The sequence below is a fragment of the Pinus tabuliformis genome, chromosome 3_2 (genome assembly GCF_031772625.1).
Source record: "Pinus tabuliformis cultivar Carrire ecotype Pingquan chromosome 3_2, CPIR1, whole genome shotgun sequence".
NCBI classification, from domain to species: domain Eukaryota; kingdom Viridiplantae; phylum Streptophyta; class Pinopsida; order Pinales; family Pinaceae; genus Pinus; species Pinus tabuliformis.
Genome location: NC_142302.1, coordinates 471,229,583 through 471,252,237, shown reverse-complemented (window position 1 = coordinate 471,252,237; position 22,655 = coordinate 471,229,583). Strand labels below are relative to the sequence as shown.

General features: G+C 38.4%; 1 protein-coding gene across 1 annotated transcript in view; it reads left to right on the top strand.

The window, feature by feature from the left end:
• LOC149181342 (dynamin-2A-like) overlaps positions 1–22,655 on the top strand; it is a 58,731-nt gene that overhangs the window by 19,992 nt on the left and 16,084 nt on the right. The window contains 4 exon segments of the mRNA XM_089416578.1: positions 18,087–18,188; positions 18,317–18,436; positions 18,910–18,993; positions 19,583–19,710. Coding sequence (XP_089272704.1) covers positions 18,087–18,188; positions 18,317–18,436; positions 18,910–18,993; positions 19,583–19,710 — 434 coding nt within the window.

The following is a 22,655-nucleotide window of genomic DNA, read 5'->3' as shown; positions in this document are numbered from 1 at the left end:
ATTGGAGGTTGAGATAAAGCCCATACATTTTTGCCAGTTTATTTGACCTTTGCCTAACCCCCATGCGTGCTGTGTTTGAAATCTAGTAGGGAAACTATTTAAACAATTTTCCTTATCCTTAATAATTGCTTGTGAACTTTAGTTATATTCTCGATGTTTTTTTGTTAGATATTTTCATCAAACAATTATCAAGAGCATAAACAAAAAAGATAATAGACACAAGAAGTAGGCTCCAAGCTAGGGCAAAACCCCTCAAAGGTGAAAACCCAGAAATAATCCTTCTCTTCTTATAGAATTAGTTCAAATTAGAAATCCAAGATCCCAAGACCACCTCCAAGCACCAAATCAACCCTCCAAGAATCACTTTCAAACTAATCAAAGATTGGCCAAGTCCACAAAGGTCAAACCTCTTTCAATCTGCTTCACTTCAGAATTTCAGCCTTCTACTTCAAACTTGCAAATTTGGCCTCTAGGAACAATAGAAACCCTAACTTTCTTGCATGTGTCAACCTTCCAAGAAATCTTCCCTCCAACAATTCAAGGTCTTCCAAGTCAACGAAATTCAAGCTTGACCAAATTAGAGTCTTGACCCTCTATCCAAGTTTGTAACTTCGACCTGCACCTTTCGGCCTTGCAACAATTGTAGAAACCCTAGAATCTTTGCACGTGTGAGAGAGAATGATTACGAAACTCAAGTTTTCGGTTTCTTCTTGAGATGCTTCCTCTTCTATACCTTCACTCCTTTTTCCTTCTTCTTTCTTGCTTGAGATTGAATTACAAAAGTGTGTGTACAAATGAGGTCGAGCAACTTCTATATATATGCTTCTGTGGAGGTCGAATAGCCTCAAGCTAGGTTGACTTCTTCTAGTAGGTCTGACTTGGTCTTGGAGGTCACTATTAACTTTCTAGACTCAAATATAATATATTTTACATGTTACAAATTGCCTAATAGGGTCTTAGGCAAATGATAAATATTCTTTTGACTTGACAAACCCTAGGAGCATGAAATGCATGCTTCACTTAGTTGACCAACAAAATGAAGCATGAAACCCATGCTTAATTTCTTTTGTTTTGTTTGTTCTTTCTTCTTTTGCTTGTAACATAAGATATACATAATGACATGAGTACAATGACAATTATCAAGATAAACTAGTTACATTTTCCAACATAGTGCACTTCTTGTTTTCCATTGGGACCCAAAAGAATCCTTGCCCCTCCTTCCACCCCTTTCACCAATGTATTACTTACCATAGGAGTAGCAGATGGATTATACTCATGTTTTTAACCTCGGGTTTATGGCATCCTTCACGTGATCTAACATTTTTTTCAAGGTGCTAGGAGGAGAGAATGAGACTTTAATATTACCCTTCCAATGTCAGTGTTGAATAATCTTGCTGTTAGTTTTTGGTATGTTTTATGCTTAGGAGCAATTTACTTCAATTTATTTATTAGCCCAATATCAATATCCAGTTTAGCAATCACATTAGCATGATTGTAAAATGCATATAGAACATAAACATAAACAATAGAAGACAAGCCAAGACAAGAGGACACAAGATGTGGCACCAACCAGGGACAAACCCCAATGTGGGGAAACCCTTAATCAAATCTTCTTTTAGTCTTCAATAGTTCAATATAGAGAGATAGTACGAAAATCCCTAACCAGCAAAGTCAACGTTGGTCAAACAGGGTAGATTTGACCCTTAGCAAATCAATCAACTTCAGTCAACTTCGGCCTCCAAACAGCAAGATAAAACAACTCTCAAAACAGTCAAATTCAGCCTAGTCAAAGTCTAGTCAAACAGCCCACCTGCGGTCAGCCCTAGTTGCAGTCAACGCTGGTCAACAATCAACGCTTAGCCTCGATTTTTGTGCACAGAAATGCAGCTTGCCCAAAAAGAGATAGCCCTCACAAAAAGTACAATCAAAGGAGGTCAACACATGTTGGTCAACGCTTGGTCAAACTGTCCAGAAATTTGGTCTCCTGAAATTTCGGCCTCCTGAAATTTTGCTCTCTTGAAATTTTGGCCTCTTGAAATTTCGCTCTATTGAAATTTTGGCCTCTTGAAATTTCGCTCTCCTGAAATTTTTGCCTCTTGAAATTTCGGATGTGTGGAGAGAGAGAGGCCTAGAATTCCGTACCCAATCAATGAGAGAGAGAGAGAGAGAGAGAGAGAGAGAGAGAGAGAGAAGTGTGAAGATGAGTGTGTCCAAATGAGGCTAAGTCACCTTCTATTTATATGCAACGTTGAGGATGAATAGACGTGCTATCAACACAACTATTGGAGGTAGAAAATTCGATGTATGGTTGTTTGATATATTATGCTCCATGGAATCATATCTACGTTGATTTATATGGTTGTTTGAACTTTGGTATATGTTGCATCTGCATTTGTTTTGAGGGTCGTTCTATTCATATGCGTTGAACCATTCATATATGTGTTGAACCATTCGTATATGCATTGGTTACATGGTTCTTTAAATAACATATGCATTGGTTTTGGTTCTTCATATATACCATTCATTTATGTGTTGGCATATGAGTTGGTTTATGTATAGAGTGGATTATATATGAGTTGGATTGTAGATACAGAGTGTGGATTATATGTTATATGAGTGTTGCTTTATATTAAAGTAGTTGTTCGAGATAGAGAGATTGAAGCCAAACATAATAATTCCAACATTGTTTTTTGGGTTATTTTGATTATTTTTTAAAGATAACCCTATATGATGGGTCTTTGTTGATTATAGAGAGATTTTTATCGAAGATTATTGCTGCAAGTATTTTGAATATTTAGGGCCCAACTTAGAATTTTATTTAATAATGCATTCTCTCATCTCAATAGTTGGAGTAGTTCTCACTGGCAAAGAGAACTACCATGAATGGTCCAAAAAGATAAAGCATACCCTCATTTTCAATGAATTATGGAAAGGTGTATGTGAAGGAGAAGGTGACAATCCGCTTGCAAGGCTCACATCTGGCAAAGAGCTCGCCATAGGGGAGAACAAGAACAACAAGGCCTATGCCTTGATCACTGCTTCAGTAATTGAAGAGGTGAGTTGTCACATTGCACCAATTACCAATGGCTTTAATGCTTTAAAGAAGTTGAAAGACTTATATGACTCACACTCAAGGCTTGAGGTAGTCTAGCTAATGATCAAACTCTTCAATCTAGAATTGAAAGATGATGATTCCCTTGCCCTACCTTTGAAATCAAAGCAATTATGCATGATGTAGAAGCCATCAGAGTTATAGTGGATGTTCCTCTCGCAACCTTTGTCAAGGCACTATATCCCACATATTCTCACTTATATTGAATAATTACAAGCTAGTGTCCAATTTAAAGAGATTACTTTTGACACTCTCGTCGAGAAGTTTACAGAAAGAGAGAAAGATTTTGGGAAGAGGAAGACACCTACTCAGTGATTTGGAGAAGCTGCGTGCTTTGCATTGAAAGAGAATAATCAGGCACAAGATTCTTCTAGAGGAAGAGGTGGAAAAGGAGGACGTGGAAGGAAGAATAAAAGAGGCAGGGGGGCAAACATTGCCAAGGAGGAAGACTTGATCTCCATTGTATTTGTGCGACAAAAATGGACATGATGCATCCACATGCAAGCTCTTTTGGGACATAATCAAGAAAGAAAGAAATGAAGAGAAAGGTAAAACATTAGATTTGGGGAAAGGTAAAGCACCTGAATCTGCTTATTATATTGTGGCACATTGCAATATTGGAGTAATTGAAAACTTGTTTAATACTTCATTTGCTTCATAGAAAGATGCATGGTTTCTTGACACAAGTGTAACCTGCCACATGACCTTTCGAAAATATTTTTTTGAAGATTTTAGTGACAATGTAGATGGAACAATCTACTTTGCAGACAAGTCAAAACTCAAGCAATTCAGAATTGGCACCATCAAGCTCAAACTGCTTGGGCTCGTTGACTTTCTTCTGCATGATGTTCTCTACCTCCAATAGCTATGGAGAAACTTGCTGGCCTTGGTTCACATCCGTTGTTCACATGTTTGATGGCAAAGTTGAAGTGAGAAAAGCATCAGACAACTCACTCGTCATGACGAGAATAAGAGAAGAAAGACTCTTGAAGCTGCAAGGAACGTTTTCTCGTACACAGCACTATGCACATTGCATATAGTTCTCAGTATAATGGAGGTACATTGCCTTCTAGTCTCTTATGGCATGCTAGATTTGGACATCTGAACTTTGATAGTCTTTGTTTATTAAAGAGAAATGGTGTTACTGGTTTGCCAACCATTTTTAGGAAATTGAAGCAATGTGATGCTTGTACAACCATTTCATGATTCCTTCCCAAAGCACGTAGAAAGCTTGAACTGATTCATTCTGACTTGTGTGTCCCTATGCCTATTCCTTCTGCAAATGGAAATAAATACATGATGACTTTTATTGATTACTACACTAGAATGTGTTGGGTATATTTGTTGAAGAATAAATCTGAAGCCTTTGAAACTTTCAATCTTTCATGCATGGATTGAAAATGATGCACAATCTCATATTGGCTCCATTCTTGTTGATAATGGAAAATAATATACTTCAAATGATTTTGAAAACTATCTTTGCCAACATGGAATTCAACATCAAACAACTGTGCCTTATAATCCTCTACAGAATGGTGTAGCTGAAAGAATGAACAAGACAATCTTAAATATGGTTTGTTTAATGATGTTTTAAAAAAATGTAAAGTGGATGTTCTGGGATGATGTAGTTCTTTTTGCAGTGTATATTAAAAACAAATGTCCATCTCATGCTCAACAAGGCGATTTATGAAATATGGTATGGTCACATTCCTTTTGTAAGGCATCTTAGGGTTTTTGGTTCCACTTGTTATGTCTTGATTCCTAAGGAACAAAGAAACAAACTTCGTGCTAGGAGTCAAAGTGTATCTTCTTGGGGTACTCTGATACCTCCAAAGCATATTGTCTCTACAATGAAGTAAATAAGAAGTTTATACTGTCTAGAGATGTGATTTTTCTTGAATATTCCAAGACTGACAATGTTGTTGAGCGACAACATGATCGTTTGGACATATTCATGAATGCAAAATCTTTTCAAGAATTTGATAATGAGATTCCACATCATAAAGGGGGGGGGGTCCCTATCCTGGATCAATCTGTGGATTCTCCTTTTGAAGCACTCTCTCCCCCTCATGAAGCTCCAACCACTTCTTCAGATCAAGAAGACAATTTGAGTGATGTGATTGAGAGGATTCGAAAGCTAAATCTTGATTCAGCACCATCTTAGTCAACAGAACAACCCGCGCCATCTCAGAAAGGTCCTCCAAAATGGCTCACTAAGACACTTGGAAGTGTTCATCTTGATGAGGTTGGAAAGACAGGGACGACTTCTACTCGGCAAAATGGAGGTGATGTAGCTGATTCTAATGCAACTGTTGATATGGATGTTTCTTATGATTGTGAATTAAATTTTTCTACTAATTTTGAACCAACTTCCTTTAAAGAAGCCACGTCCCATGATGAATGGAAAGAAGCAATGCAAAAAGAGTATGATGCTCTTATAAAGAATGGAACCTGCAAGCTGGTGGGCACTCCATTTGGAACCAAACAGATTGGCTGCAAGTGGGTCATCAAGAATAAGTATAAATCAGATGGCTCATTGGACAAGCACAAAGCAAGGCTTGTGGCAGAAGGATTTGCACAGAAAGAAGGGGTTATTTATGAGTAGACTTTTGCCCCCATAACAAAATGGGCTACCATTTGGATTCCTTTGCGTTGACAGCTCAGAGTGGATGGAAAGTCCATCAAATGGATGTAAAATCTGCTTTCTTGAATGGAGATTTGAAAGAAAATGTTTTTGTCTCAACAAGAAGGATTTATGAAGGGACAAGAGCACAAAGTATGTAAGCTTATCAAATCCTTGTATGGCCTCAAACAAGAACTGTGAGCCTGGTATGAAAAATTAACTGAGCATCTTTTGAATCTAAATTTCAACCACTTTGATCTTGATGATGCAACTTTGATCTAAATTTCAAGAAATTTGGCAAAAGTGTTGTCTATCTTGTGGTGTATTTAGATGATCTACTAATGACACGAAACAATGAAAATTATATTGCATCCATAAAGAAAGAATTGAGGAAAGGATTTGAGATGACAGATTTGGGATATGTTCACTACTATTTGGGTATTGAAGTAACCCAACATCAGAAATTTATATTCCTCTCTCAAAAGAACATTGGAGATTTGTTGAACAAATTTGGCATTAAAATGCGATCCCTTGTTCACTCCAATGGGAACAAAACTTAAAGCTCACATCAAAAGAAGGAAATGAATTTGAGGATGCAACTAAGTACAAACAACTTGTAGGAAGTCTTAACTACCTCACTACTACTAGATGAGACATTTCATTTGTTGTTGGAATCCTTTTAGGTTTATGCAAAAACCTCGCGAGGGTCATTGGTTTGCTACAAAAAGAGTTCTAAGGTACTTGAAGGGAATTCAAGGCTTAGGACTCAAATATACACAAGTGGATGACTTTAGCGTGATTGGATAGTCTGATTCAAACTTTGATGGAAATAAGGAAAATGGAGTATCTACTTCAGGTTATGTTATGAGTCTTGGATCAAGAGCTTTCTCTTGGAGGTCACACAACTAATTAGTTCCAATAGATGCAAAATATTTGGCAGCTGCAGAAGCAACCAAGGAGATTGTGTGGCCAAGGAAAATTCTTGAAGATTTGCAGGAGAAACAAGTGCCCTCTACTCCCCTTTTAGTTGACAATACTTTTGCAATAAAATTGGCCAAGAATCCAAAATTCCATGATTGAACCAACCATATCAATACAAAGTATCATTTGATTCGACATCATGTTGAGGCCAAGACTATTCATGTATGCCATTGTTCCACAAATGAGCAGATTGTAGACATCTTCACTAAAGCCCTTGGAAGAGAAAAGTTTGAAAAATTCAGAATGATGCTTGGACTTACAAAAACCCCTTCAAATTAAAGGGGGGGTGGGAATGTTGACACCTATTCCTCCGGGATTGGGCAAATATGTTGTAAATATGTAAATACAAAATAAGAAAATGAAGATACCTTGGAAGATGAATCCCAAGGGTCTCTCTCATATGTGTATATATTAATATTTTTCTTAATAAAAAATTAGAATATCTGGAGCTACCAAATGCCTGTCCTGGCATCCTCAACAAAGAGCTCAATTGCCAATAAATCGGATGCTGATGACGACTGTAGCATTGGGGTGGTGGATGCTATCCAAGACTAGTTGCACAAGGTTCTTATTTTGCTACAGAGTATAGAGCTTCCATTTCTTTTTCATCTTCAATGGAGATTACATTGATAGAGGGCTGGGGACTATTGATGTTTTTTTGCTTTTAGCTTGGAAGATTCTTCTACCTCATAGAGTATTCTTCTCTACGTTCAATTTCTACACAACTTCCTATGGTTTTGAGCATATGCTAGGTTCTTTCAAATACGTGGTTTGATGCATTTGGGCTTTCAACTCCAGATGTGAAATTGAGGAGCAGTCGGAAAAATTCCACAAGTATGTGGATTAAGATTAAATGGTATGATGAAGCCCTAGAATACCCAAACACTATCTCCTTTCAAATAATAAAACTTGTGAATTTGTGATCGCTATGCATATATGGAAAAACTGACTACATAAGCAAAGCAAGATTGCAAGAATAATGAAATAGGATATACATATTTGAACCAAAGAGACTGGAAAAGATCATGACCTAAATCTTGAGCAAAATCATAAGGCTCCGATACTAGTGATGTGGGAAATCCCACTCATGATTAGAGTTCAACACCAAAATGTGAAAAACAATATCTAGCTTCTTTTCCACTAAGCAAGCATAAGATTTTATGGCTTTGCATCAAGAAAACCAACCACTCTAACTAAGAGGGAAAATCTCTACAAGATCCAAAAAGTTAGCAACTAAGCACAATAATAGAGATAGAGAGAGATAGGATATCAACTACCTGAGCATAGGAAACCAAAATGCTTTGTCACTCAAAACTGAAATAATACTCTCCTACCGAAAATAATAATGAGAAATACATATGTTAAAAGCTATAAACTAGACTCCTTATCAATGTGTGTACTGGTTGTAGAATTCATTGATTATAAGTGAGGGGGGAGACCCCATTTAGTAGAAGTATCATGGTAACACTTCTCTACTAAGATAGTGGTGTCATTAATGCATTCCACTTAGTGATATCTCGTTAATTAATATGAGTAATCAAAACTTAGTGATGGGTCATTAATGAGCTTATATGTTGTTTAGGCACACAACATGCCCCCCTCCCCCCTATATAAGCTTTGTTCCCAAAGCTATATCTAATCCTATTACTTATCACTTATTCAATACTTGCATAATTATTAATAAGCGACCTTATTTAACATAAATGTCCTTGTACAAAATCATTACAAAATTATGAGCTTGAATGCAAAATAACTTATAAACATATATTTATTTGCATACAAAAATAATGTTTAGGGATACAATATGCCCCTCGCTATGGGAAGTTTTGCCCCCAAAGCTTGAGGAACAAAGGGTAGCTTGACCATGTGATTTCTTTTTTCTCGCATTGTTTTCCTTTTGCTCGAGGACAATCAAATGTACCTGTGTAATTGGAGGGAATCTTGGAAATTGATCTTCCTTGAAGAATTGAATAAAAATTCGTTTTCTTTTGTTGAAACTGCTTTGGAGGATTTTGAGTCGAAGTAAATTTCAAGCAACATAATGAAGATGACACAGTTATAAAATTCATCCTTGTAAATATCAAATGATGGTTGTGAGGTTAGAGATAACATTACCTCCAAGGAAGAGTCAAATGAAAGACTCTTTTCACCATCTTTTCATGATTGCCTTCAATGGATTCCTACTCATCCATTACATTTTGTTCACAAAAAGATGCATCATAGAGAGGACAAGCATCATGGAAAGGAAGTTGGGATATCATGTTTACCTTTTCTAAATCCACTTTGTATGGAGATTCATCATAAAAGTGTGGGTTTGAGAAAGATAGGCTTAAGTAATTGTATATGCACAATTGAAAAATCCCTGCATGGGATTCATCATAGGCCTATTCTAAATCCTACACATTCATCAACTTCTTACTCTCTATTTTTCTATTTATATAATGGAAAACAATAAAATCTATCACATATATATGAAAATAGCTACATTGTTTTCTTGAATATGTTATGTGAGGGTTTCATACAAACCCAATTATGATTTCCTATTTTTGTTGGGGTTTTGACATTGAAAATGGTCAAAAAATTGCAAAAATTGTAACATAGTGGGCATTGTTGAGAATATATCATATAATATGTCAAATTGTAGTAGTCCTGCAAGCACTCTTTTAATTGGTGTTTGTCTAGCTTCAATCTAGGCATTGTATCAAAAGTTATATGGAGGTAGACTTAGTCACATCCCAATGGGAGTTCAAGGGGCACACCCCACCACCTGATTAGGGGATATGGGGCCTAATTTGGAGCCCCATTCGACGAATGGAGGCTAGATTCCCTAAGGAAATTCTTTTGCTTAGTTATGTGCTATTTCGACCTGTGGTTTCATCCTATTGTAATCTAATTTTATTGAAGGGGCTGGGTTTGTAGTCTAGACTAGGTTAATAGATTATGGTCTAGGATACTGTGGAAGACTTAAATAGTGTTGTGAATGGTGAAGTTAGTAGAATGAAGAAGAGAGAGATGTGGTTATAAGTCTTGTTGGTTTTCTTTATAAATCTTTGTGTGGCGTTTGTGTGTCATTGTCTAAGTTTTGTTTGCTTAAGATCTCTATGCCTTGTTTCATTAGAAGTGGCTTAAATCTAATAGTTGATACTAGAGTAAGGTTATTGGTTTTAGGGGAAGCCTTTGTTGCTCATGGCTTAGCTTGTTATTGATAGAGCAAATTTATCGTAAGTTTGTGATAAGCTTGGTTTCAATGGGAGCTTTGCATTGCTGATTCTTGTGTGAAATAGAATGTCGAGTAGTTCTAGAATAGAGATTGAGAATTTTTATGGTCAAAACTTTGAGCTATGGAAGTTAAGATGGAAAACCGTCTTGTAGACAAAGACTAGTGGGTAGTTGTGCACCAGTTGGTAGTTGCACCTGCGAGTATGGTGGTGATAGATTGGATGAAATTAGATAGGAAGGCAAAGAGTACAATCCAAGTATGTCTTTTAGAGTTCGTATTACTAAATGTCTTTGGTGAAGCCACAACCGCAATGTTATTATATAAGTTATGGACTTTCTACTAGTCTAAGTCTTTGATAACAAACTTTTCCTTCGAAATAATTTATACCCCCTGAGAATGAATGATAGTGATTTTGAGATACAACATCTCATTGCCTTTAGAACTATGGTTAATTGTTGTTTGTTAATATTGTTAAAATTGGCAACTAGGGCCAAACATCATGTGGGTCATCTTATTTATGGCAGCTGATATTTTTCTTGGATCCCTCTCATTGAGAGGTGTAGGATTGATCTAAAGATCATCCGATTCCAATAAGTATTCATGGAGTTATGAATTTAATTGTGTTATAAGACAATTCGTGAAGGTCGGCCAACAACGAAATTGCCCCCACTTGTGCTCAACGTTTTAGTATAAATAGAGGTGGCCTTCAAGTCATTTTGACACACACACACTCTTGTGATCTCCCTCTTCATTCTGTTTTGGGTTTTGATGAAGGAGAGATCTAGAGGGAGTGCCCTAGGCTAAACGTTGCCCTAATGAAGAAGCCCTAACGCAGTCAATGAAGAAGCCTTAACGCAGTCATGGAGGAGACTTCTATAGCGCAGGAAGGATAAGTTCTAACTGCCCTAAACACAGGTCTAGAAGAGGCCCTAAGCAGCTCCTTAAAAGCCGTAAATGCTGTCCTAGGAAAAGACATCTAACCGCAAAGAAAGGAGGGTCATGTTGTGCCCTAGCCGCAGAGAATAAAAGGAATAACGCAGCACTATAGACACAAATGAATGATGTATAAAGGAGGCCTCAACGTGCCCTAGCCACAACCAAGGATGATGCCTAATTATACGTGGAAGACAGGCCCTAAATACTGATGTATGAGGCTAAATCCACAGTTCAATTTGTGCCCTAGTCACTGTCCAGGTGTGCCCTAACCGCAGGCCTTATGCCACAGTAATAACGACTGTTTTAGGATCATTTGGAAGAGTGCTGGGCTGCCGCAGTGAAGAGGAGACTTGATATGGCAAGCCGTAGCAAACAGAGGAAGCCCGAAGTTGTTGATGAGGGATAGACTGCCCAAAAAATGCAATATAGGGCCTCCTCCTTTCTTTGAAGGGCAGCCGCAGTAAAGGAGGGCACTTCTGGGCAGATTGAAGGGTTGTTGGAAGTACCCTAACCAGTCCAAGATTGCTGCAGTCAAGGACCCTAGAACTGTGAGCTGAAGAAAGTGTTAAGGCTGCCATATGCCCAAAACAATAGTGTTTTGGGCATGACTGTTAGGTACAACTGTTACAACAGTAAAACTAGGACAACTAGGCAATGGTACATACATATTTAGAGCAACATAAGTATGTTGGGACATCAACAATGTTGGATTGCTGGGATAACAAGCCGTGATGGGACAACAGTACTAGCAACAATGATATTGTGCCACAATGTTCAATGGGACAACACAATGATGAGGCAGTGGCACAATGGGACAACAATGACATTGTGCAGCAGTGGCACAATGGGACAACTATGACATTGTGCAACAGTGGCACAATGGGACAATAATGACATTGTGTTGCAATGGCACAATAGGTTAGCCATGATATTGTGTAGCAGTGGCACAATGGGACAACAAGCATGGACAACATGGCAAGCATGGATATCATGGTGCAACATGGAAAGCATGGACACCATGGATAGCTGTGGCAAGCACATGAGACATGTTGTATGACAACATGGTTCAACAATGGCACATAGGACATAGTGCAACATAAGGTGCAGCATAGTGCAACACGATGAGGTGCAACATGATGACGAGATGCAACACAATGATAGGTGAAGGAGTCACCTTGGAGAATCAGTTGAAGCAGCATGTCTTCAACTGATCTCATGTATCATCTTCTCAGAGATGATCTATGCTCTTATCTAGATAAGTCAAAGTGTTGACTTTTGTTGTAAATGTACTATCTCTCTCTCTCTCTCTCTCTGTGCTGAACTATTGAAGAACATATAAGAAGAATTGATCAAGGGTTTCCCCACATTGGGGTTTGTCCCTGGTTAGCGCCACATTTTGTGTCCTCTTGTCTTGGCTCATCTTCAACGATTTATGTTTATGTTCTATCTGCAGTTTAATTTAATGTTGATGTGATTGCTAATCTGGAAAAGATATTGAGCTAACTGTGAAAATTGAAATAAATTGCTCTAAGCATAGAACATCCTTAAAAGTTAACATGGCATCAGAGGTGAGGTGAAGACAATACCCAAGCAAGAATGAAAGAGCAACCATCGAAGACAGTTGGGAAAGAACAAAGGGATCAGTGGATTCCTCATCCCTCTTCAAATTTGCCAAGGGTGAAGTCGAAGCAGATAACATTATTAGAATGGCGCAACAGAAGCTTCTGATGGCCTACCTAAAGACCACTTCATTAGGAAATACAGATCTAAGGGTGGAATGAAAGATAGATGCCTTGTTTGTAATAAGTTCGACCACTATGCGAAGGAGTGTCCATATGGACGGGACACATGTCTTGATGAAGATAACAATCATTCCATGGACACAATCTCTCATGGATTGAGATACACTGTCGGAAATATGAAGCTGCATGATTGTTCGAATGCTGACTAGGCAGGCAATGTGGAGGATCTCAAGAGCACTTCTGAGTGCTGATTCTCTTTGGGTTCTGCTTAATATCCTGGATGAGTAGGAAGCAGAAGACGGTTGCTTTGAGCATCGCTGAGACTGAATACATAGCTACGAGTATGACCTCGTGCGAAGCTGCCTGGTTGCGGGAGCTCTTCAGTGAGTTTGTTTGTACACATGATGGATAGCACCGTGATCTTCTGTGTCAACCAAGGGGGGATTCGATTGTTGAGGAATCCCGTATTCTATAATTGCTCCAACATATAGACATCAAATACTACCTTATCTGGGATATGGTACATCGATGAGCGAGGAGGCTCCATCACATTGAGACTGATGTACAGGTTGCAAACATTCTGTTTAAGCCCCGTGGAAAGGTCAAATTTGTGATTTTCTCAAATGACTTGGAGTCTCTAAGAGACATTCTTATAAGGGTCCTGCATGTTGCATGCATTGAGCTCTGGGAGCTCCGGGGCGCTTGGGGTACTTACTGGAGCAACACACGACCATAGGGTGACTCACCCTCCCCTAATGGTGCGCTGTGTACAGGGTGAATGGCTCAACCTTCCCCTGTGATACCCCGAGGCGACTTAGGGACATGATGAATGGTTCTCCTGTCGAGGCATCCTACCCATGCAGTCTGGGACTCATGGGAAGTACCTCTCATTTGGCCAATGAGCAGGGAAATGGGGTTAGGGACCATAGTAGTACTATCGATGGATGCATCGTTGTATCTACCGTACTCCCTATTCTAGGATGACCTCCATTGATCTGGGATCAATGAAACTGATCTGCGATCAATATGAGTGGTTTGAGACACTCTTTTGTGATATTGATTTGGGATCAATGAAACTGACTTCGGGTCAATAAGAGTGGTATGACACATTCTCTTCATATGGAACTGACTTCAGGTCAATAGAGAATGGTATGAGACATTCTCGATCAATTCTTCTTCTTCATGGTTCAGTAGAGCAGAGTAGAGCAGAGTAGAGCAGTGCAGGGCAGTGATGACAGAGATAGTACAATCAGACATATGGATCAGCGGATGGAGTTCTTCGTAGTTGAGAGGGAGTGTTAGAATTGGCAACTAGGGCCAAACTTCATGTGGGTCATCTTATTTATGGCAGCTGATATTTTTCTTGGATTCCTCTCATCGAGAGGTGTAGGATTGATCTAAAGATCATCCGATTCCGATAAGCATTCATGGAGTTATGAATTTAATTGTGTTATAAGACGATTTGTCAAGGTCGGCCAACGACGAAACTACCCCCACTTGTGCTCAACGTTTTAGTATAAATAGAGGTGGCCTTCAAGTCATTTTGACACACACACACTCTTGTGATCTCCCTCTTCATTCTGTTTTGGGTTTTGATGAAGGAGAGATCTAGAGGGCGTGCCCTAGGCTAGACGTTGCCCTAATGACGAAGCCCTAATGCAGTCAATGAAGAAGCCTTAACGCAGTCATGGAGGAGACTTCTATAGTGCAGCAAGGAGAAGTTCTAACTGCCCTAAACACAGGTCTAGAAGAGACCCTAAGCAGCTGTCCTTAAAAGCCCTAAACACTGTCTGAGGAAAAGACATCTAACAATAGAGAAAGGAGGGTCATGTTGTGCCCTAGCCGCAGAGAATAGAAGGACTAACACAGCACTATAGATGCAGATGAGTGATGTATAAAGGAGACCTAAACGTGCCCTAGCCGCAGCCAAGGATGAGGCCTAATTATACGTGGAAGACATGCCCTAAACGCTGATGTATGAGGCTAAATCCACAGTTCAGTTTGTGCCCTAGTCACTGTCCAGGTGTGCCCTAACAGCAGGCCTTGTGCTGCAGCAATAAGGACTGTTTTAGGATCATTTGGAAGAGTGCTGGGCTGCTGCAGTGAAGAGGAGACTTGAAATAGCAAGCCGCAACAAACAGAGGAAGGCCGAAGTTGTTGATGAGGGATAGACTGCCCAGAAAATGCAGTATAGGGTCTCCTCCTCTCTTAGAAGGGCAGCCGCAGTAAAGGAGGGCACTTCTGGGCAGATTGAAGGGTTGTTGGAAGTACCCTAACCAATCCAAGATTGCTGCAGTCAAGGACCCTAGAACTGTGAGCTGAAGAAAGTGTTAAGGCTGCCATATGCCCAGAACAGCAGTGTTTTGGGCATGACTGTTAGGTACAGCTGTTACAGCAGTAAAACTAGGACAGCTAGGCAATGATACATACATATTTAGAACAAATAAGTATGTTGGGACAACAACAGTGTTGGATTGCTGGGATAACAAGCCGTGATGGGACAACAGTACTAGCAGCAATGATATTGTGCCACAATGTTCAATTGACAGCACAATGATGAGGCAATGGTACAATGGGACATCAATGACATTGTGCAGCAGTGGCACAATGGGATAGACTGCCCAGAAAATGCAGTATAGGGTGTCTTCCTCTCTTAGAAGGGCAGCCGCAGTAAAGGAGGGCACTTCTGGCAGATTGAAGGGTTGTTAGAAGTACCCTAACCAATCCAAGATTGCTGCAGTCAAGGACCCTAGAACTGTGAGCCGAAGAAAGTGTTAAGGCTGCCATATGCCCCGAACAGCAGTGTTTTGGGCATGACTGTTAGGTACAGCTGTTACAGTAGTAAAACTAGGACAGCTAGGCAATGATACATACATATTTAGAGCAAATAAGTATGTTGGGACAACAACAATGTTGGATTGCTGGGATAACAAGCCGTGATGGGACAACAGTACTAGCAGCAATGATATTGTGCCACAATGTTCAATTGACAGCACAATGATGAGGCAATGGTACAATGGGACATCAATGACATTGTGCAGCAGTGGCACAATGGGACAGCCATGCCATTGTGCAGCAGTGGCACAATCGTACCACAATGACATTGTGCAACAGTGGCACAATGGGACAACCACGACATTGTGCAGCAGTGGCACAATGGGACAGCAAGCATGGACAACATGGTGCAACATGGCAAGCATGGATAGCATGGCAAGCATGGTGCAACATGGCAAGCATGGACAACATGGATAGCTGTGGCAAGCACATGAGACATGTTGTATGACAACGTGGTTCAACAATGGCACATAGGACAACAGTGCAGCATAGGGTGCAGCATGGTGCAGCGCGATGAGGTGCAGCATGATGACAAGATGCAGCACAATGATAGGTGAAGGAGTCACCTTGGAGAATCAGTTGAAGTAGCATGTCTTCAACTGATCTCATGTATCATCTTCTTAGAGATGATCTATGCCCTTATCTAGATAAGTCAAAGTGTTGACTTCTGTTGTAAATGCACTATCTCTGCTGAACTATTGAAGAACATATAAGAAGAATTGATCAAGGGTTTCCCCACATTGGGGTTTGTCCCTGGCTAGCGCCACATCTTGTGTCCTCTTGTCTTGGCTTGTCTTTAGCGATTTATGTTTATGTTCTATCTGCGGTTTACTTTAATGCTGTTGTGATTGCTAATCTGGAAAAGATATTGAGCTAACTGTGAAAATTGAAATAAATTGCTCTAAGCATAGAACATCCCTAAAAGTAACAAATATTAAAGTTTTTGAGGAAGATAAGTGCGTTAGTCTATTATGTTCTTTTCCAAATTCATGGGATATTTTGGCTGTAGCTCATGGGAGTAATGCAACTACATTAAATCTTGATGATGTGGTTCTATCAATGCTATTGAAAGAAATTAGTCTAAAAGCCATGGGTAATTAGACCAAGGTTCCATTGTCTATGAAAGGCCTCCTTATAGATAAATAAAAATAAGTTCTTTTTGGGGGCAAATCTAATTATATAGGTAGATATAAGTTGTTAAGACATTCTTTAAGGTAATGCTAGAAATGCGGGAAAGCTAGGTGTTATAATATGGATTTTAAATGTTAAAATGTTGATAATAAACATAAGGGATTGATGATTTCAGTTTTTCTGAATATTGGATTTTAACTTTTGGTTCAAGATACATGTTCTTGATTATTTTTGTGAATGCTGTCTAAATAATTAGTATGTGATGGAAATTGAAGCTCCACAGGCAATGCCCATATATTTCAAATTTAAAGTTCTGTTCAAGTATTAATGCCCACTAGTCGCAAAAGTTGGCCGATAGGACTATAAAAAGTATAAAGATGAGTGAACCATTGGTAGTATTAAAGTATTGCCTGGAGAACTCGTGAAGAACAAGAATAAAAGAGTATATAAGGAATGGGATGTGTGCCAAAACAACTACCGGAAAATTTGGATGAGAGCAGGAGAGAAAAATAGGGGGCTTCAAGAGATCCAATAAAAAAATAGGAAACCTAGAAGAACAAAATGACAGAGGAACTGAATGGCAGTGAACTGTGATTTAGCAGCTATAAACCAAAAATGCTATAGAACATTGACTCTCATAACATAGGCCAAGAAGAATTTGGTGATCATATTCCTGCCTCCCACTGGTAGGGTAATCTTGAGACTGTGCTGCCTAACTGACCTAGTTTTCTGTTTTATGGTTGCTGATAGCTTGAATGCTATCTGGTAAATCTGGTACAGAACATGTTGATTGGTGACACAACATCTGTATAACTATTTTGTAGTATTTTCTGCATAATTTGGTTTTGGTGTGGAACCTTCTTCCCGGTGGATAAGCATGCAAATGAATCTCAACTCTTTCCTTGAATATTTTGTTAATTGATTAAGCATATCCTATTATTTCAGAGGCCAGAATAGAAATACATTTTTAGCTTTTGGGATGGATGTAATGGTTGGGTGCTCAAGACTCTACTCTGCTTGATAGTCCTAGTATTCTGTTGGAGTTGCTGATTAGTTGAATGCTATGTGGTAAATCTCGTGCAAACATTTAAACATGTCGATGAGTTACATGCCATTTGTGTAACTATTTCCTAGCAGTTTCAACATTCTGCATAGTTTGGTTTTGTTGTGGAATCTTCTTCTTAGTGGGACAAGCATTTAAGTTAATCTCATCTCTTTCCTTAAATATTTTCCATCACTTGAGTGTTTGATATCATTTCAGGGGCTGGAAAATGAGATGCACTTTTAGCTTCTGGGCATAGGTGTAATTTGTTGGGGGATTTCTTCTCAAATTGTGAGGGAGTGAGACATAGTTTATTCATTTCTAGTTTGTAAGATGTAACCGATTTTTGTTTGGTCTACTAAATATGTCTTTTGAAATTTCCTTCTCTGACAAATAACAGGTTTAATGCATTCCACTTAAAAATATGCCACGTGGATGCTCATTTTCTTATCTTTGTTCTACAGGGTGGTGGTTGGAAAGTGGTAGCAAGCTTCGAGGGAAGTTTTCCTAACAGGATTAAACAGCTTCCTTTAGATAGACATTTTGATATCAACAATGTGAAGAGGGTAATGCATTATAGGGTTACAACTATCTACGTGTTTTTTGTTATCATTTTTTTGAGCTATAAGCATTATATATGATATTGCTGGAAAATCTAGAGAAAAGTTGACTTTCTGGTTTTTTTGGTATGTAGATTGTGTTAGAAGCAGATGGCTATCAGCCATATCTTATATCCCCAGAGAAGGGATTAAGGGCCCTAATAAAAGGAGTTCTGGAGTTAGCAAAAGAACCTGCACGTCTTTGTGTTGACGAGGTAATCTCCAACTCTTGTTTGAATCCACCAATACACAATTTGATTTTAATTTTTCATTAAATTTCATTTCTGCATCACATCGGCAGAGAAATAATGATTATATGGAAACTAAACTGAAATTTATTAAAGAGATAATATTCTTTAGAAGATTCCTACTATTCACCATCGTAGCTGTCAAATACTGGTCAGTTTTTTACAAGATTCCTACTATTCACAAGCTCAAAAAAAACTGTAAATGAGGCTTGAAAAGCCCTATTCAGGTGCATTTGAGGATTCTTTTGCTATGCTGTTGATTGTGGTTGTTTTTTTGCACCCAATAAATCAACTACAGGGAGTGTGTTAAAATTCAGAGGAATGTTCAAGGCTTGATCACATCTTTGGAATTTTTTGTTAGTTTTTATAGCAAATTTGGCATTACATAGTCTTTTTGGGCAAAGTTTTAATATGGACCCTTGGAGTTGCTTGTGGAATAGGTGCACCGTGTACTCATTGATATCGTATCCACTGCTGCATCTTCTACGCCAGGCCTTGGAAGATATCCTCCATTCAAAAGAGAGGTAAGTAAAACATGTTTGAAACAATTGCAATTGGATCTTGTATTAACATATTGACATTGTTGCTTTCAGTGTAAGCATGCCTACATTTTTTACATGAGAGGTTTGCCTAACAGAATCACGGGAACATTGTTTGAAAAGTTTGTCAATTTGTAAAATGCACTCACTTTGAAAATCCCAAGAAAAATGGATCCTTTTGTGAAAATTTTAATTTGTTCCATTGATTTTCTTGGTTGCGCTTTCAATTTCTTCTCATCTTGGCTTTGACTCCAGTTTCTCAAATAGTTACTGCTTGCCTCTTGGGTCACATCCTACTTCATTTATATTTTGTCGAAGTTTTGGAAACAACAGTGAATAGAGATGTATTTCTTTTATTTGCTGAAGTAGGAAAAATTGGTATCTAGATCTTTCCTCCTCTTTTTTTTCTTTTTTCTTTTTCTTTTAACCATGAATCAAGAGCATTTAAATGTCAAGAAGCTATTGATGTATGCATTTTTTAAACTTGAAAATTAGTTTTTGTTTTTGATCAAGCTCTAGTTATGCAGTTTATTTTTATCTTTGATGATCTGTGGATATTGTTTTTTTGAAACAGATTGTTGCAATTGCCTCCTCTGCTTTGGATAATTTTAGAGTTGAGGCTAAAAAAATGGTGGTTGCCCTTGTTGACATGGAACGGGCCTTTGTGCCCCCCCAACACTTCATTCGCCTTGTCCAAAGGAGGTAATTGATCAACTGAATGGAAATGTAATAGATAGTATAGTGCATTGGAATGTAACTTCACACATCATAAGAAAGGGAGGACAATTTTTCTTTTTCTATTTCCTCTATATTTTTCTTAATTTGCATTCCTGCTTGTCTAAATAGTAGTTTATTAAATCCATTTTTTAGTTAATTTTCGCATGGCATTGTCTCTTTTCTTGTTATGTGTGGAATTTCCTTGCAATTCCACAATCTTCAAGGCAAGGAAAAGGGGTAGCAATGCAAAGAGTTTATTGTTGAAGGCATCTGATAGGCTTTGTAGAGTTGTGCATCTGATAGCCTGTCTGTCAGAACGGGTTTCTGAACTAGAACGTTTGGGTTATCCACTACTTTTGGCCAGTTCTGGGTTGGGCTGCCCCTCACCTGACCCTCGTTCTGCTGGTTCTTCAGCGTGGTTTTCCGCCAATGTCCATCCATTGTTGGTTTGACCTTCAACTGGATCCAGTTTGGATTCAGTTTGATCCTCCACTGTTTTAGGATCTGGTTCAGATAACATTATAACTGTAATAAACTTTGGTGGCTTGGTTAATAGATTTCTCTTGAAATTTAGTTCCTATGGTTAGCTAGGGTTAGTTGACTTGCGTAGACTTTCGATGACATCTTCAATACTTCTTTATGTTTGAGAAGGCCATTTTATATTCTTGCCAGGTCAATGTTTTTAATAATATCCTGGGTTGTTAACAATGGCATTAGTTTTTCTTGTTTGAAGGAGCATTTAATAATATTATCTTCTTTGTGTGCAAATGATTAAGATAACTTATGGGATCAAACAAAGAGGTTGCAATTGAAATGGATCATACTTGAATCTAGAACTAATGCTGAAAGAGTGCAATTGAAATGGATCATACTTGAATCTAGAACTAACGCTGAAAGTGTGTATGTTATACACAAAGAATAGAATATAAGGAAATTGTTGCTTTTCCTACATAGTGAGAACTTAAGGAAAACATTACATGGGTACAGTTTTGGTTATTATTGTTTCATCCCAGAATTTGTCTTCTATATGTTTGGCCAAAATTTGTCTTCTTTAATGTTTTGTATCCCTTTTATGTAGTTGCCCTAATAGCCTACCTCACAGTGATTTGTAACTACACTAATGCTTAGTTGGCCTAGATAGTAGATAGTGGAAGTAGCTTACAACGCATTGATTGGGCTCACATTTAACAAGTACTATTTCTCTTGAGGTAGTGGAAGTAGATAGTCCCACAATGATCTAAAATGGATCACTATATAATTTGCCATCTAATTTGGTACATTTTTTGGTGGAAAAATTGGATCTAAAGGCTTGTAGGACCCATTTTAGGGGCATGCCTTTGTTTAGGTGATTTGAGGTTTTGAAACTTTTGGAGCTCCTTTGACTCTCGAGGCATTAAATGATCATTTTTGGGGTGAAAGCTTTGCAGATGAAATTAGTAACATCTCAATGTTGTTCTACACATTGAGAGCTTTTCAATGATGCAAAGATATCTCCATTGGAGTTGATATAGGAAAGTTATGCCTTTATGTCGAGTGGATGACGAGGATGCCATGATAGCTACCTTTACTGATACATATGGAGCTAATCACATGTGGACTCTAGATGGTACAAGACCGTAATACTAAATAGTAATAGGGAGTTGAGGCATGTGAAAACCCTAGCCATAATCCTAGATGACTATTAGGACATATTAAACATTGGGTTGCAAGGGAGGGAAGGGGTTCCATTCTTGTTGCATTGATCACTGTTTCACGAGCAAGGGAGTGACAAAGGAACTAGAAGATCATGTAGCAACCATATAGGCTACAATGTCCATGGCAACTCCATGGAGAGTTCACCTCTCCTTCTATTTTCATTTCAAATCTAAGAAGAAAAGAGAGGCATATTCCTCAACTTCTGGTTGGGTTTTCGTGTATTAGGTTTCTTAGGATACATCTTGTGATCATTATGTGGACGTTGGTGGTATTTGTTTTAACTTATTTTATTTTAGTATTTGGTTATTCAATATTTGTGTGTTAAGGTAATAGTACTAAAACACATTCTTAAGTAAAGCAATACATATCAAAGGTTTCCAAAAACTTTTAAGATCTATTGCGATGAATTGTTTGAGTGGAATGTCCACAACACTCTAGTGATCATATTTGTAATGGTGCAACTTTCTTTTGGGTTTTTGTGGGTTATTTTAGGATCCATTAGTTGGCTTAAAAAAGAAGTTTCAAAACCCTATCCATGGTTGATGAGCACAACAACAATTTAAGGTATGGATCAATACTTTTATGCACATGGAGCCTTTCACCCATAATGCATATCAAGAGGAATACACAGAAGATGAGGACTTCACGGAGGCATTGCAGTAGCTACAAGGCCAAGTTTGTGTAGAAGAAGGTGATTGCAAGGTTCATTATGTGTTAGTTTTTGTAGCATCAGATGTGTTCTAGCCACAAAATTTTGTGGAGAGGGTAGAATACATGAGATCTCTAAAACCTAGAAATCGTTTCTGGAAATTCCGCCTAGAAGTGTTTCAATTAGATTATTAACTGATTTCTAAATATTTCCCAAGTCTATTTCCTAAGTCTAAACTTAGGGAATATGGTTAAGTAATCAATATTAATTGAGATGAGGCATAAATCATCTAGAAACTCACATTGATTGACCCAAAAATGTTCCTAGCCATTGATTAAGTTTTAATCTTGGTCGTTGGTGATCCAACAATGGATTATAAAAGAAAGTCGATGTGATGATGGAGATCATCCAATGCAGATACTTAGTTGCCCAAGGAGTTCGATTTTCTCAGTAGCAACGACTCAACAAAGAAGATAGAGCCAGAGGGTGAGTAGCAGGTGGAAGAGGAGAGCAGTAGCATTCTGGGAAGAAGTTTTTAGCTCTCGGAAGAGACGAAGGAAGGAAGGCCGAAATTTTTAGAGGGCCA